Here is a 14,341-nt window from a genome sequence, read left to right as displayed (position 1 = left end):
ATGTGCTGTTTTTTTGCACTTGTATTTATATTTGAGTTCAGTTCTAGTGCTAGTCATATATTTTCCATTTGTTTCTTTATAGGGTAGTGAAAATGAAAGTTTGACACATTCCTTAGTGCAAGTACTGTATACACATTTAATAGTATCTCCTGACTAATTAAAAGACTTGTAAAATAAATAACCCCTGGGGGGGGGGAAAGCACATCTCATTAATGTCCAGCAGGGGTTTCTCCATAAAAACTAATGCATTTTATGGAAGAAAAAAGGACAAAGGCATTTGGAACCCAATTAAACCTCCCTGTTGAGTATGAGAACTGATGTTTTTTTTTTTATTATGTGATGAAGACAACGCTTACTTACCTGTATTAATTGATCAAATTCTCTTGTACTTCTGCAAGAATAAAGTGAGAACATCAAGCCGTTGCTGCAAAATGATATTTATTTTAAATGGCAGATTTAAGCCGTAGTAGTCGTTTCCCCCTGCTCACTCAATTGTCATATTTCCTTTAAATATATATATATATATTTGTGCTTGCAGGATTGCGGAATGGATGCTGCTGGCCCTTTAAGAAGAGCGGGAGGAGGCGCGCTGAGCATCCTGGCTGCGGTGTTTTTGTCTGTCTGTCAGTGAGCGCTCCCAGGCCGAGGCGGCTGGAAGGATTTACAAAGACGGGGGGCAGGTAAGAGCAGCCTCTTACTTCTGTTTGATTTGCTGTTTTAAAACAAAAGGAGTAAAAAATAAATTTTAAAAAAGCTCTTTCATTGAGTGCGATTGGCACGTGCATCGCTTGAGCCGCTAGCTTTGACTTTTTTCACCCCGAAGCAGTCGGTCCTATTTTATTATTATTATTTCCAAAAAGTATGGTCGTTATAAAGCTTCTAAAATGCTCATTTGCTTTTAAACATACCAATTTTGGCTGTTTAAATTTGTTTTCTTTCACGTCCTTTTACCATGTGATGAATGGGTCTCGTGCTCTCAAGCTAGCCAGATTTGCAATATTCGCTTTTATTCTAATCATTTGAATCCAAATTTCGAAATAGTCGTCCGTAGAACATTTCTGTTTACGTTTTCATCCCGGTCAATTGTCTTCATCCTTTTTTGTGTGCATAACATGTCTGTGTCCTGTCCATCAATCATCTCGTGTATTGTTCTAAAGGTTCTAAAGGCTATTTGTATAGTGCGTGCTAATTGTTACAACTTGTTTGACCAAAGAAATGTCAGCATTACAGCATAACATGTGACGCCCCACCCGCCCACCATCCATGCCTAAGGCAAATCATTTTTTACAGTGTCATTACTAAAGAAAAAAAAGCGAATATTCATGCAGCTGCTCAGGGGAGAGGGTGGGTCCGCGCTTTCTGCTCCTCATTGCTTCCAGATGTTGGTCCACTTTTTTTTTTTTCTTCACTCCCCCCTCAAAATAAGCTTGTCGGGTTGGAGCTGTCCAGCGGCCGCCCGAAGTTTTGGCAGGGTTCCTCAATAGATGGATGAAGGGTGACTGACCCAAAAAGTACATCTGGGATTATTGTCTATGACACACTTTTATGGCAAGCTATTTGATAATAAGCCCAGTTGTTGTCTGGGTTCTCAAGTTGAACTGATGTCACATGTTGCTCTGATGAGAGTTATGCGGACCACGGCAGGATGCGGGGTTGTAGTCGCGGGCTTGGCTGGTACGCCACATGTACCAATCTTCTGTACAATGTGGCACTGTTGGCGCCCATGTGCATCGGGCCGCGTTCAATACCAGCGGTCGGCCCTCTGAGTGGTGTGCGGCTCTTCTGTTTGTGTCACACTCCCAACCGAATGCCTTCAGAACCACCCACTGGAACCATTTTGTTACAGCGGTAACACGACCCTTAGCTGTTCGCTACTAAACGTAACGGGATTCGCCATTGTTTTTTACTCCTGGGGACCCCGCGGAATTACATCTCTGGAATGCAGTGCATCTCGTTACAACTTTCGGACGCCCTCGCTGGGGGTTGCCATGGAATGCGGGGGTCATAAACCCCATTTGCACACCGGGCCACACGCCGACAGGACTAATGAAATTACAGTCCGGAACATGCGGGACGTTGCCGACCGAGTGCACGGCTTGATAATGAAGCATCTGTTCTTGTGCAACAATGCGATGTATCACTCAAATGTGGAAAGTTCCCTGATGAAAGGGAGCTTTTTTTTTCCTCTTGTTTAACATTCAAAGTGTATTTAGAGAGTGCGTGGCGGAGGAAAACGACTTTTTAATGGACTTTAGCTGATGAATGAAAGAGTTCATCTTTGAGGTTTCATCAAGATAAAGGCAACAGGCGACTCGGTGGATTAGCGGTTTACCTATCGGCCTATTATTTCTAACGTGCAGGGTTTGAATCTTGAATGTTGCGGGCATTTGAAAAAAAAAAAAGAAAGTGTGTGTTCTTATGGCAAGAGTCGAAACAAATATGTTGTCCCAGTGCAAAAACATAGGCGGGTACTGTTTTCATATGGGCATATGGTCTCAACGGGATGAAGAGGAAAGTCCAGTAATCCAACTTGAGCTTCCCTAATAGAATGGAAACCTGAAACTTAAACAAGCGGTGAGATTGTGTTGTCCACTACTTTTCAGTTTCAATATTATATTGTTTCAGGCTTATTAAATGAGGGAAGGAACTGATAAGATCTGCAAACTAAAATGACTTCCCGTGCTCTGGCATCCCATCTCGACCGGACCAGAGCTTTTAACCTCATCTCCGCTTTGAACAAGCATCTTCCTTCCGTCTGGTCTTCATCTTCCTCCCTTGACGACTGCCGCCATCATTCTTAATCCCCACCCTCAATTAAACCCCCCCTTGGCTTTTCCTTTTTTTTTTACCTTGTTTCTTTCCGCTGCCTCTCCCTTGCTCAGTTTCCTGTTGGGATGACCCACTAGCCGGGCCGCCGGGCGTTTACGCTCAAGGAGTAACGCGAGCCACCCGGCCCCTCCCTCTCAGGCCAGCTCCAAACTGCTCAGCACGCCGCCATCCTTAACGCCTCCGTCCTGCCATGCATTTTAATGCGAGGAGCAGGGATTTTTCCAAAAGGGCAGAGTCCCGGTTGCGGCATCCCATTGGCCCTCCCGTGTCACCGCGTGCGTCACGAGGTCAGCAAATTCCAGCACGCTAAGATCTCTTTCTACTTCTTCTACTGTATACATTTTACTGATGTATTCTATAGTGGACTGAAAGAAGCCATCTGTTTTCCACATGGAGTCAGACCCAGACGTCTCAGCGAATAGACACGTCCCTGCTGTTGTGTAACCGCTTGGTGCGTCTCCATTAAGATTCGTGGCCCCCGAGGAAAGAAAGTCTTGACCATAAATGAGCTTTAGTCGGGAGAGATAAAGTGCTCTCTCAGCCTTCTGCTCCTCATGAGCTCGCTCTTTTGTCTGAGTATTTTTAGACGTGGAATGTAGAAATCATAGTCATCTTCCGGGGCGAAGACTTTTTAAATTACATATTGACTTTTTGTTAGTTCTGAGCTTGTGCGTGATCTCCTTCATGTGTGCGCTCACCCATGTGGGACTTGACTATATCCTGGATTTGCAGTGATTCACACGAGTGGGCAAAAGTTTCCACTCAAAAAAAAAAGTTTCGCTTTACTTTCACGTTGCGTATGTTTGCCTTAGTTGGGAGGAAGTGACCCGGTTGTTACCGGGCCCTTGGGGGTTTCTCCCTTTCCTGTAAAGCCTTCCTCCATCGGACCTCGACGCATTAACGCTAATTACCCGGGAAATGTCATTGCAAATGTTTCTCCTGACCATTTGAAAGTTTTGACCTGACTCCATCGGTTTCAGCTGTGTTTGTGGATCCGTAGGAGCGGGAAAGGATTTGGACGGGATCCGTGAGTTCAAATTATTTACATTCTGCAAATGCACAAAAGGCGGGTTGTAGGCTAAAAACGCTTCATCGTCTTCCGTCTGAGCCTAGAGCGTGTTTCTTGGCCTCGACTTTGCACTAATCAGGATTCAAAGCGTTTTGTGGTGCGTTTCCTGGAAATCCAAACCACTTGAGTGTCAGGGTGTGGGTCTTAAACAACACTTGTGCATTTATTTGTTTGTTTTGAGGTGGGGACGTGCACACGCTGTCTGTCTTCCTCCGCAGATGCCCCGCCTCTCTTGATATTAAAACCAGCTGTGGAACGGAGGCCCTGCATGAATGGCTCTTTGTGGTTTGCAGTCCGGCGAAAAAGACTCGTTGCTACCCGGGCCACTCCGCCCTCACGACGCGGCAGCGCCTCTGACGTGACACAATGAGCTCAGCAGTGGCAACAACAACAAGGCTTGTTTTGATCTTTGGAAAAGGTCACGCCAAACTTGGAGAAAAAAAAAATGTCCGTTGAAGTTTGACAGTCAGCAGACGCGGTCACGCTACTCCCTACACAGCAAAGGAATGTAAAGCCTTGATAATGACAAACTGTACTTTTGGCTTGATCCACCATCTTGTGCTGGTCATGGTATGATGTCACATTATTTAGCTGTCACACCCGGCGGTGGAAACACAAGGTCAGATTTATGATCCCAAACCGCAACCTGATTGGTGGGATTGTGGTTTCCGTCTCCTGACCTTAACCGCGAATATGAAGGTGATTCGTGCAGCTGTTCAAAGAACACGTTTCACAATCACGCCGCAGGGAGGCCCCCAACCCCCTGAGGAGATGCTCGGCCGACTCGAACCTACCGGCCGCGCCGCAAGCAGGTCAAACTGTGATCGGTGTCTCGCTCGGGCTTTATTGTTCACATCGGCGGTGTCTCTCGGAAAGCTTGGAATGTTTTTGCTGGCGTTGCAAGTGGTGTTTAGAGTGTTGCGGGGGCCGGCCTCTTCCACCCAGACATCGGGCTCTTTTTATCTCTGAGTCAACAATTTTAATGGCGTTGCGAACGATGTCTGATGACCACATTTTTACCTTTTTTTTTGGGATGAGTATTAGTTGTCCTTCATCGCTCTAAAAAAAAAAAAATTCTTGCCATTTTTTTTTGCAGGTGGCGGCCTAAGAAAGCAAAAGAAGGACGGCAGTTGAAGAAAACCGGCGACGAGCGAGCCCCCGTCGTTGCTGGTATGAAACGGAAAATATGCTCTTCTTAATTCAAAAACCATTCTCGGGCTTGGGAAACTTAGTGGAAAAAAAAAAAAAACTCTTTCTGACTCTGCAACAGTGAGATTTAATCCTTTTGTAATGGCAACAGCAGTGAGGTGACTCAGTTTGAGTGCAAGCGGTGAGTTTGATACACTCGGAGGAGTCACAACCGCTTCGATTTGAAACTCTTCGGGGTGGTCCCGAGCTTTTGAAAGAAAATCTCTACACGTCCTGTGAATCACATCTCGTTGATAGCGCCGCGCAGGAGTGCCGGGGAGGTCAAACGTGTAATGTGAAAATCTTAAAGGACATTCCGCAGATGTGCGTTGAGCGCAAGCTGACCCGAATCTTTCCCACGACGGGTTTTTAATCTTAAAGACAAGGCAGTGGAGGAGTTAACCTCCATTAACTTGACACGCAGATGCACTGGAAGGGATCACCGTGAAGGGGGCGGAGCTAGACCTTTTTTTTTTTTTGTCCTGCATGAAGTTGCTCAGGAAATGGTAGTATGATGACTTTTTTTTTTTTGTATAAAGGCTTAGAAAATGAGTGAGAACAGGCCGTCTCTGTTAGCTTATCATCTCAATGGAACTCTCAGTGCAAATCGTGCACGCGGGGGAGAGTGCACGACTGCCAGCGAGACAGATGCGGAGGGAGGCTTGTTGCTGTGGGCGTTAACCCCCCCCCCCCCCCCCTTTGTGTTTTTTTTTTTCTTTGGGCGCTGATGTGGGAAAAAAAGATTCTGTCCCAACGTTGAATCGTGTCTCGGCCGCCAGTCGGCCCTGGTTGAGAATGTTTGGTTGCGTAGCTGCACACTCTAATTATATCTCATCAACTGTCCCCTGTCAACTCCGCCCCCTCGCACGAACACACACACACACACACACACTAAACATCAATGTGACACTTTAATTCTACACTGGAGATATAAACAGAGCCCAAAAACGAAACATCCTTGATTTCTGATCATTCCACGTCACTGATTTGGTCTTCATGTATTTCCCATCACCCATTTTCCTGGTCTCCATAAATCCTGCTTGTGAAAAGTCATCCAAATCGCTGCTGGAAAGACAAATTCCTCTCTGGAAGCGTGCTCCAATATTTTTGGCTTACTCATCAAACCTATCAAACTACAGGAACTGGCTCTCATTTCAACAGCAAAAGCGACTACGCCTCAATGTCAAAATGGCCTCGCTTGTACTTTATGTAGGAACGTGTGTGTAGCGGTGTTGGTATGAGCGGGTGATGAAGGGCACAGATAAGCGGAATGGCAGCGAGACATTAAACTGACTCGGGGACTTCAAACATGCCAAGTGCATTTAGTCAGCGTTTCCAAGCGCCCTACTTTTCAGCAGTGAGCGAGCCACAAAAGAGAGAATGTCCCAAATTAAAAAAGCCGCCTTAAAATGACGTGACAGACGTGATCATGATTTAATTCAGCTACAAACACTGAAATCCGTTAAATATTACATCCGCAAGGACCGAAGAAGTTAATTTTTTTCCAAAGTGTGATGCAGGATGAGCTTGTGGTCTTTCAGGGCAGGAACAAACGGTCATGTGTTTGAGCAAAATACATTACGCTTCTGCGCAATTAGCACAGTTGGGCCAACTGAGAACTCCTGATCATCAGCTGACGTTTGGGCAAATGGTGGAGAAAGCAACTGGAAAGAAACAGGAGGGAGGGGGGGCATCGAAGACCTTAAGCCCGATTTTTGCGAGACAGAGTTTCGTGTGCAAAGACGATTCCTAATAAGGCTGCGAGTCTCAAACTTCTGTCCTGGAATTGGCTGCCAGGAAACTTTTCCCCCCGTAACTCTTCTTCTGCGCAGACTAAGAAGAGAAACAAACACGCACCGGCGACTGTGACCCACCACGCTCTGAAAAATGGACGGATAAAATTAGCCAGACGAGGGGGGGGGGGCAGGATGGCGGGGGGTCAATCTGGAGTCACACAATAACAATGATGTGATGAAAAAGTAAAAGTGAGGACTTGTCTCACGTGTTATGCAGTGTCGCCGTGGCAACTACTGAAGTCAATTCAAATGTTTCTGTTCCTCTTCCAGGTGACAATTTTCCAGCACCCGCCTGCCTAAAATGGCTCAAGTGCTGCATATGGAGTCCGGCTTCCCAGGTACGTCTGAGTTTACCTTAATCCCACTTTTACGGTGACGCAATGGGAAAAGAAATGATCATTGGAGTGACGTGTTTGCAAGGGAGGCGGTTAAATCACATCCGGCTGCACAAATAAGACTTGATCCCATTTTCTAAAGTCTGAGCCCAAGATTAGACGCAGATTTCCTTTTGTTTAAAGTTGATTTCCTTCCGCTGCAGGGAAGCTCAGCTCGCCGGCTCCCCCCTCCCTCCACGGCAAGGAGCAGGAGGCGCCCTACTCAGTGGAGACCCCCTATGGCTACCGTCTGGATTTGGACTTCCTCAAATATGTCAACGACATCGAGAAGGGAAACACTATCAAGAGGGTGCCCATACAACGCCGGCCGCGCTACGGCTCGCTGCCCCGCGGCGGCTACGGCTACAGCGGCTCCTGGTGGACCTCCACGGAGTCTCTGTGCTCCAACGCTAGCGCCGACAGTCGCCATTCCTCCTTCTCCTACTGCGCTCCGGGCTACCACACGGCACACAGGCCCAACTTCAGCACCGCACGCGTGGAGAAGACCTTGTTGGATGCGCGTCGGAAGCTGGAGGAGGAGAAGGAAGCGAGGAGGTTCTCCAACTTGGGCAGCATGCACAGCAGCGTCGTGGGTTCCAACACCTCCATCAGTAGCGCGCACAGCTTCAACCGGGCCCACGGTGCAGCAGGAGGAGGAGGTGGCGGAACCTTCACTCCTATAAACTCTGGGCTGTCCACGCCGGTGACGCCCACCCCGGCCCACCTTCAGCACGTGCGGGAGCAGATGGCGGCCGCCCTCAGGAAGATCCGAGACCTAGAGGAGCAGGTGAAGACCATCCCCGTGCTCCAGGTGAAGATCTCCGTGCTGCAGGAAGAGAAACGACAGCTTAGCGTCCAACTGAAGAGCCAGAAGTTTCTGGGCCACACCATGGGCTTCAACCGAGGTCGGAGCCGAGGCGAGCTATACATCGACATTCCCGAAGAAGAAGTCAACGCAGGAGAGAAGGTTGCCAACAAGCCACCGGGGCCGATGTCTCCCACCGCGCCGGAAGGCTCCAAACAAGACTCGGGATGCGAAATCGAGGACACCGTTATCGTGGCCGGAGCCAGGCCGGATGCTAAACGGGAGCTGCGCACAATCGGAGTGGGACCGGAAGGCGAGAGGACCAGTCGACAGGTGGGGGTAGGCGTTCGGGAGGTGGACCTGGGGCTCCTACCTGAGGCTGAGGCTCTGAAGAACCAAGTGGTTCATCTGGAGGCTCAACTGAAAAGAATGATGGAGGAGCTGCACGCCGCGCAGCTGCAGGCCACGTCCGCCCCGAAGGACGAGGGTCCTCGGGCCGAGCACCCGGTGATGGCCACCACCATGGGCTGGCAGGAGCTCCAAGACGGCAACCTGCAGACTGTGGTCAGCTTCACGCAGCAGTCCCCCCACAGGCAGCAGAGAACCGTTGGCATCCAAGTCTACACGCTGGAGCGGCCCACCGTGGTGGAGGTGGGCTCTCTGCTCCGAGCGGTTGGCTGCAGCTCGCCCCCTGGTGGCTCAGCAGGTACTCCATGAACCATTCCAATTTCATTTGAGGTAAAGGGAGAAGAAGTTGCAACAGTCTCTACAATTTCTCGTTTTTTTTTTCCCAGAAGCCACGGCGGGGTTACCGATTGCTGTCAGCTCCAAGCAGGTGCGCGACATCCTCAAGAGCGAGTTGTCAACGTCCGTGCCCGTACCAAACGTCCCCGTCGGCACGGCCGGCAATCAGATTGCCGCCGTGTACTTCAAGGAAGATGAGACGCGCCTGCAAGTAGGCGCGGAGGCGCTTCAAGATGTCACAGGTAAGCTGTTGTTGGAGACGCTGCTCCATTCTGCTGTTTTTGAAGTGACTAATTAGAACCTTTTGCACAGCTTCGTCTCCCCAATCCTCCCTGAGGTCCATCATGAAGCGCAAAGCAGAGGGGGAACCTGGCTCTCCATCCACTAAGAAAAACTTGCACTTCATTGGCGTTAATGGGGGGTATGTCTCATATGACATACGTTAAGTGGCGTCCTCACAATCACAAAAGTATCAATTGGAACCGTTGTTTAACGCCACTTGCGTTGTTTGGCCTCAGTTATGAGTCGACGTCGTCCGATGACAGCAGCAGCTCGGACGAGGAGAGCGACTCCAGTGAGTATCACGAAGCCAGGGAAAAACTGCCAGAGTCCATGGCCGAGCACCAGCAATCCTCCCGGCCTCTAGAGGGCAACGTACCCCCGCAAACAACAGTTCACTCGGCAACCGAGCGCTCCGACTCTCCGCCTGCAACCGGGGACGCATCTCAACAATCACCAGCGACCGAGTCTGCGGCACCAGAATGTTCCCCCCAGACTTCAGCGCCCGGCGCCAGCACGGCTGCCTCGTATCCGACAAACGCTTCTGCCTGCCAGGAGAGTGTCAGCCCGACATTAGCCACCAGCACTGAATCCAAGTCGGCCATGACCTCTTCAGCAACCCTTCCGTGTGCCACTCAGCGTTCAGAAGTTGCCGGGCAGCAGGCGGACTCGGCGGATCCCTCCGAATCCGAGCCTGCGTCTGTGAGCGTCCCCCCAAAACAAATCAGGTAAGTGCACGAGTGATTTGTGGATGGGCAAAACGACACAATGACAAATTCAATGTCATCATTCCAGGTTGGAACTAAGCGACAGCCTCGTGTCGGCTCTTCATGACCTTCAGAAGGCCATCGGAGAGCCCAACGCCTTCAGCCAGCAAGGAGCGGTATGCCAACTCGCCGTCCTCACTGCCAGAAAGTATTTTGAAAAGTCACTTTTGTATGACGTGTTTGCTCAGAGGGAGGCGTACACCAGCGTGCTACAAGAGTGGCTGCGCGTGTCCTGCCACAAAGCGGCGGACGTGGCGATGGTCCGGGCCTACATGGACGCTTTTGCCGCCATCTCGCCTCAGCTGCTGCAGTTTGTCATCAACATGGCAGACGGCAACGGGAACACGGCGCTGCACTACACTGTCTCGCATTCCAACTTCCCTGTGGTCAAACTGCTGCTTGACACCGGTGAGTCGTGTCTATTTGATATTTATTAAGGGTATTAAACATCTTTTTTTTTCACGACAGGTCTGTGTAATGCCGACAAGCAGAACAAGGCGGGCTACACCGCTATCATGCTCACCGCTCTGGCTGCCTTCCACTCAGACAGTGACCTTCAAGCCGTCCTGCAGTTGCTGCGAACCGGGGACGTCAATGCCAAGGCCAGCCAGGTGCGACCTCTACTGTTCATTTGTTGTTACTGCAAGATCAGGCCCATCATAGCATTAGCAATTGCAAACAAAGTGACAATATTTTGTCTTGCCAGGCCGGTCAAACGGCGCTGATGCTGGCGGTCAGCCACGGCCGGGGGGACATGGTGCGAGCCCTCCTGTCCTGCGGGGCCCAGGTCAACATCCGCGACGAAGACGGCTCCACGGCGCTCATGTGCGCCTGCGAGCACGGTCACGTAGACATTGTGCGACAGCTACTGTCTGTGCCCGGCTGTGACGCCACCCTTACTGATAATGTGAGCGTGTTAGCTTAAAATGCTCTATTTTGCATTTGATCACGTAAGAAATGGAAAAATATCCACGTTCTTCTGTCGTTGTGTATCAGGATGGCAGCACTGCGCTCTCCATCGCGCTGGAGGCCAGCCAGAACGACATCGCCGTGCTTCTCTACGCTCACCTGAACTTTGCCAAGCCTCCCTCCCCCGTAAGTAAACTTTCTCATCGTCTTCACACCTATGGATAATTTGGTCTTATTATACGAATTTTGGAGGTTACCAAGCTACTCCTGCTTTTTCATCCAAATTCAATTTTCTTTCATCTTTTAGGTTTCTCCAAAATCTCCTCTGCTGGGCTCTTCTCCTCCTGCCAGTGAAACAAAATGAAAAGTGTCCCGTTGTTAGTGAAGCACATTGTCAGTCGCCCGTCCGTATTTTTTTGTTTTGTTTGTTGTGTTTTATGAGCGACTGAAGTCCACGAAATAACACGCTTGTTTGGAAGAACATGTCAGCCATGTGGAATAACAAAAGCAACAAGTGTCCTTGATCGGTTGCGTCCGCTTTCTCACCACCGCAACAGTTTTATCAGTATTTATACACCAAATGTTATGTATTCTATTTTTGATAGTTTTTTTTCTTAAATCTGATTTACCTCAGGACCTTGGCGGATGACTATTTTTATTTTATTCACACCAGCCAACAAATGAATACATTTGATAAGGTACTACAATGTTTGTGAAGGAACAGAAACAGAAAGTGACTGATGAGTAAGAAGGAACTGTGTAAGTTATATGGAAATAATATATGTCCCTTTCAACTGGTAGCTATCACACCGGAAATCAAAATGATGTCAACATTTCACAGACTATTCACTTTGGAGCAAGTCACGTTTTATAAAGGTGTTTAATTTAAGCATCTATCTTTTTATACACTTTGAGTCACTGGCGGCGCTAGTGGGGGGGGGGGGGGGTCGTGAGGGCACTGGCCCACCTGAAATATGCTTGGAATTTTTGGTGTAATCCTGAAAATAAAAGAGGGACTACGGAATAAGTTTGTTTTAATTACTACTGTCTGATCATATTAACGGCTTTTCTAGTATTTCTGGATGGAGTTTTGAGGTTTTCACAAATGCGGGGGAAAAAAAACAACCCATTGTCATTGGGTTTTGGTTGTTGTGTAACTTTTGAACATTTGACACATAAAGCTGACGATGTATAAATAAGACAATGAGTGTGTTTCTTGCTTCTTGATGTCAGACTTGGCTGTCTATTGAGTTTCTGGCCACATAGCGGTAAACAATTGTATTATTTTATATTACATTTGATGCAAGTCATTTGAAATTTGTGTATTTAAAATGATTTCATCTGAATCCAGCAACTATTCTGTTCTAATCTCTGTATCATTTTTTTGTTTACAAGTGCAGTCACTCATTTTCAGGGTTCCAAAAACCAGATAAAAGTTGGATAACTGAATTTGTGAAATGAAAAAGTGAAATGTGCATGTGTCACAGTCTTTGTTTAATTTGAGCACAATTTACACAACACAAAGTTTGAAAATAAAACGTATACATCTTCAACAAATTGACATAAATTGGAAAGCCTATAAAAGAAATGAAAACAAAATTCAAACCCAAAAAATTATATCAATTGAATGTGAAGTTTGCAACAATTCTAGACAGCTATCTTGGTTAGCGATGGAGGAAAATGAATGTAGCGTCAAAAACAATGGAGTTTGATTTCCTATATGCATTTGGATTGATATAAGATAATACATCCTTTCCAAGTCAATCTTTTTCATTTGGTTTGTGATGAAAGTTCCGGGTGAAAACAATCATCAGTGCCTGCAGGTGATGTCACTTAATTGTGGGCGGAGTCTGCTGCTATAAAAAGGTCATCAAGCTCTACTCAAGCAGTGTGCATTTGCAGGCAGAGCAGAGTACACCTTCTGGAACGGAAACCCACCGACATAGTCTTACTTTGGTTCCCTGAAGGTTCAAGGATGTCTTGGAAGAACTTTGTGCTACCCTTGGTGCTGCTCACCTTATGGGTCCTCCAGGAGGAAGGTGTGCAAGCATGTCGCTGTTTCCCAACTCATCCGCAGCAGTTGTACTGCCAAGCAGATATTGTCGGTAAGTTGAATGGGGCCAAATGGTTATATCGTGTTTTCTTCAAGTGCTTCTAAAATGGCTCCTTTTTTTTTTTTTTTTTTTTGGTTCTTCTAGTCATCAAGGCAAAGATTGTTGGTGTGATCCCTGGAGACCAAGGCAACAATATACCCACCAAGTATAAGATCAAACAATTAAAGGTGAGACCCTTACAATTTTTATTTAACTATTCAATTTAATCACAAATTGCAATTTCTTTTTCAGACCTACAAGGGTCCGGTCAAATCTTTCGACGTCATTTACACTGGACCCAACTCTGCACTATGTGGAGTCAGTCTGACCAACGCCACTAAATATCTTCTCATGGGTATTAAAAAGCTACCATACCAAATAGTCAATCATGTGATTAATATTTTTTTTTTAATGTATTTTGTATTTTCTCCTCTCTCGTGCCATAACAGGCAGACTGCACTCAGATGGCTGTCTGCATCTCTCCATGTGTGACTTCTATCAGCCGTGGGAGGCCTTGAGCAATATTCAAACGCATCTTCTCTACCACTATGGAAAGGGCTGCGCTTGCATGGTAGGAACAAAACTGCTGGATTAGCATTAGCGGTTGCTTTGACTAAATCCCTTTTGTCTTTGGTTCTCCCACAGATCAGGTCCTGCTTTAAATACCCGTGCTGCATTAACGGCCCGACGGAATGTTTGTGGACTGATTTCCTACCCGGGAAGAAGGGCAAGCGTGTCCAGGCTCAAAACTACGCTTGTGTCAAAAAGAATGACGGCTGTTGTGTTTGGGACCAGCCGCGTATCTATGCCAAAAATGGACACCCGGCTGAGGAAGATTAATTATTTGAAATAAAAAAAATGAATCAAATCAATGCAATGTTTCTTTTTATTCCTGATGACTTGGAACTGGTGAACTGAAAGTACCCAAATATTCATGGTTGGTTAATGTGAGCTGGCCTGCATGCTTGATGGCAATCATGATGCCTTGCAAACACAGTCTCATTCTATACTGACACCAACATTTTGAGAGTCTCATTAAAGTGGCTCATGAGTGGTTACCTGTCTAAAACTACAAACATTAACTTGTCCCCCAAGAGTCAGCAATTAAGCTCAAATCTGTTTTGATTTAAATCAAATAAAATTTGATCCGTTTGGAAAATGAGTTGTAGTTTTAACAGTTTGCACCAAATCACTTAAATGAAATTTGTGTGTTCAAAAAGTGACTAAACTCTTATAATTCACAAAGCTTGAATACAATGTGACTACAAAACTTAAATTTAACACAGAAGGAAATTTCAAAGCATATAAATGACAAAGATCGAATGGAAGAGGGAGAAGATTGATCCTCGATAAATATGTAGGAAAGTTTGTAATAATTGTAAATTAGCTTTGGAGTTTGTACAGTTACATATGGAGGAAAAGAAATTATTTATTTGGAGAATTGGATCTATGAGTCATATGAGTCTTTTGTGGGTCTCTATAGGAAAC

General features: G+C 47.0%; 2 protein-coding genes across 2 annotated transcripts; both read left to right on the top strand.

The window, feature by feature from the left end:
- The first annotated feature begins 112 nt into the window (after positions 1-112).
- On the top strand, positions 113-11,964 carry kank2 (KN motif and ankyrin repeat domains 2). Its single transcript, XM_085933476.1, has 13 exons — positions 113-680; positions 4,995-5,068; positions 7,153-7,220; positions 7,421-8,767; positions 8,856-9,047; positions 9,118-9,226; positions 9,324-9,812; positions 9,880-9,967; positions 10,040-10,259; positions 10,320-10,462; positions 10,558-10,758; positions 10,848-10,946; positions 11,068-11,964. The coding sequence occupies exons 3-13, from the start codon at positions 7,184-7,186 to the stop codon at positions 11,122-11,124; spliced, it is 2,982 nt and encodes a 993-aa protein (XP_085789602.1). The 5' UTR covers positions 113-680; positions 4,995-5,068; positions 7,153-7,183; the 3' UTR covers positions 11,125-11,964.
- Positions 11,965-12,654: 690 nt separating this feature from the next.
- LOC147044304 (metalloproteinase inhibitor 2-like) lies at positions 12,655-13,721 on the top strand. Its single transcript, XM_085933490.1, has 5 exons — positions 12,655-12,865; positions 12,959-13,041; positions 13,106-13,208; positions 13,303-13,424; positions 13,499-13,721. Exons 1-5 carry the CDS (start codon positions 12,736-12,738, stop codon positions 13,691-13,693), a joined length of 633 nt encoding a protein of 210 aa, XP_085789616.1. The 5' UTR covers positions 12,655-12,735; the 3' UTR covers positions 13,694-13,721.
- Positions 13,722-14,341: the final 620 nt, after the last annotated feature.

This window comes from Syngnathus leptorhynchus, chromosome 16, assembly GCF_054491065.1.
Source record: "Syngnathus leptorhynchus isolate UIUO chromosome 16, UIUO_Slep, whole genome shotgun sequence".
In the NCBI taxonomy this organism is placed as follows: domain Eukaryota; kingdom Metazoa; phylum Chordata; class Actinopteri; order Syngnathiformes; family Syngnathidae; genus Syngnathus; species Syngnathus leptorhynchus.
The sequence above is the reverse complement of the archived record's forward strand: the minus strand, read 5'-3'. Positions and strand labels throughout refer to the sequence as shown.

What these genes read in the sequence shown, in the direction of transcription:
- kank2 (XM_085933476.1), top strand. Translation starts at nt 7,184, where the DNA reads ATGGCTCAAGTGCTGCATATGGAGTCCGGCTTCCCAG. An exon ending in ACGCCACCCTTACTGATAAT is followed by an intron (nt 10,759 to 10,847) that starts GTGAGCGTGTTA and finishes GTTGTGTATCAG; the next exon opens with GATGGCAGCACTGCGCTCTC. An exon ending in TTGCCAAGCCTCCCTCCCCC is followed by an intron (nt 10,947 to 11,067) that starts GTAAGTAAACTT and finishes TTCATCTTTTAG; the next exon opens with GTTTCTCCAAAATCTCCTCT.
- LOC147044304 (XM_085933490.1), top strand. Translation starts at nt 12,736, where the DNA reads ATGTCTTGGAAGAACTTTGTGCTACCCTTGGTGCTGCTCACCTTATGG. An exon ending in CACTAAATATCTTCTCATGG is followed by an intron (nt 13,209 to 13,302) that starts GTATTAAAAAGC and finishes GTGCCATAACAG; the next exon opens with GCAGACTGCACTCAGATGGC. An exon ending in GAAAGGGCTGCGCTTGCATG is followed by an intron (nt 13,425 to 13,498) that starts GTAGGAACAAAA and finishes GTTCTCCCACAG; the next exon opens with ATCAGGTCCTGCTTTAAATA.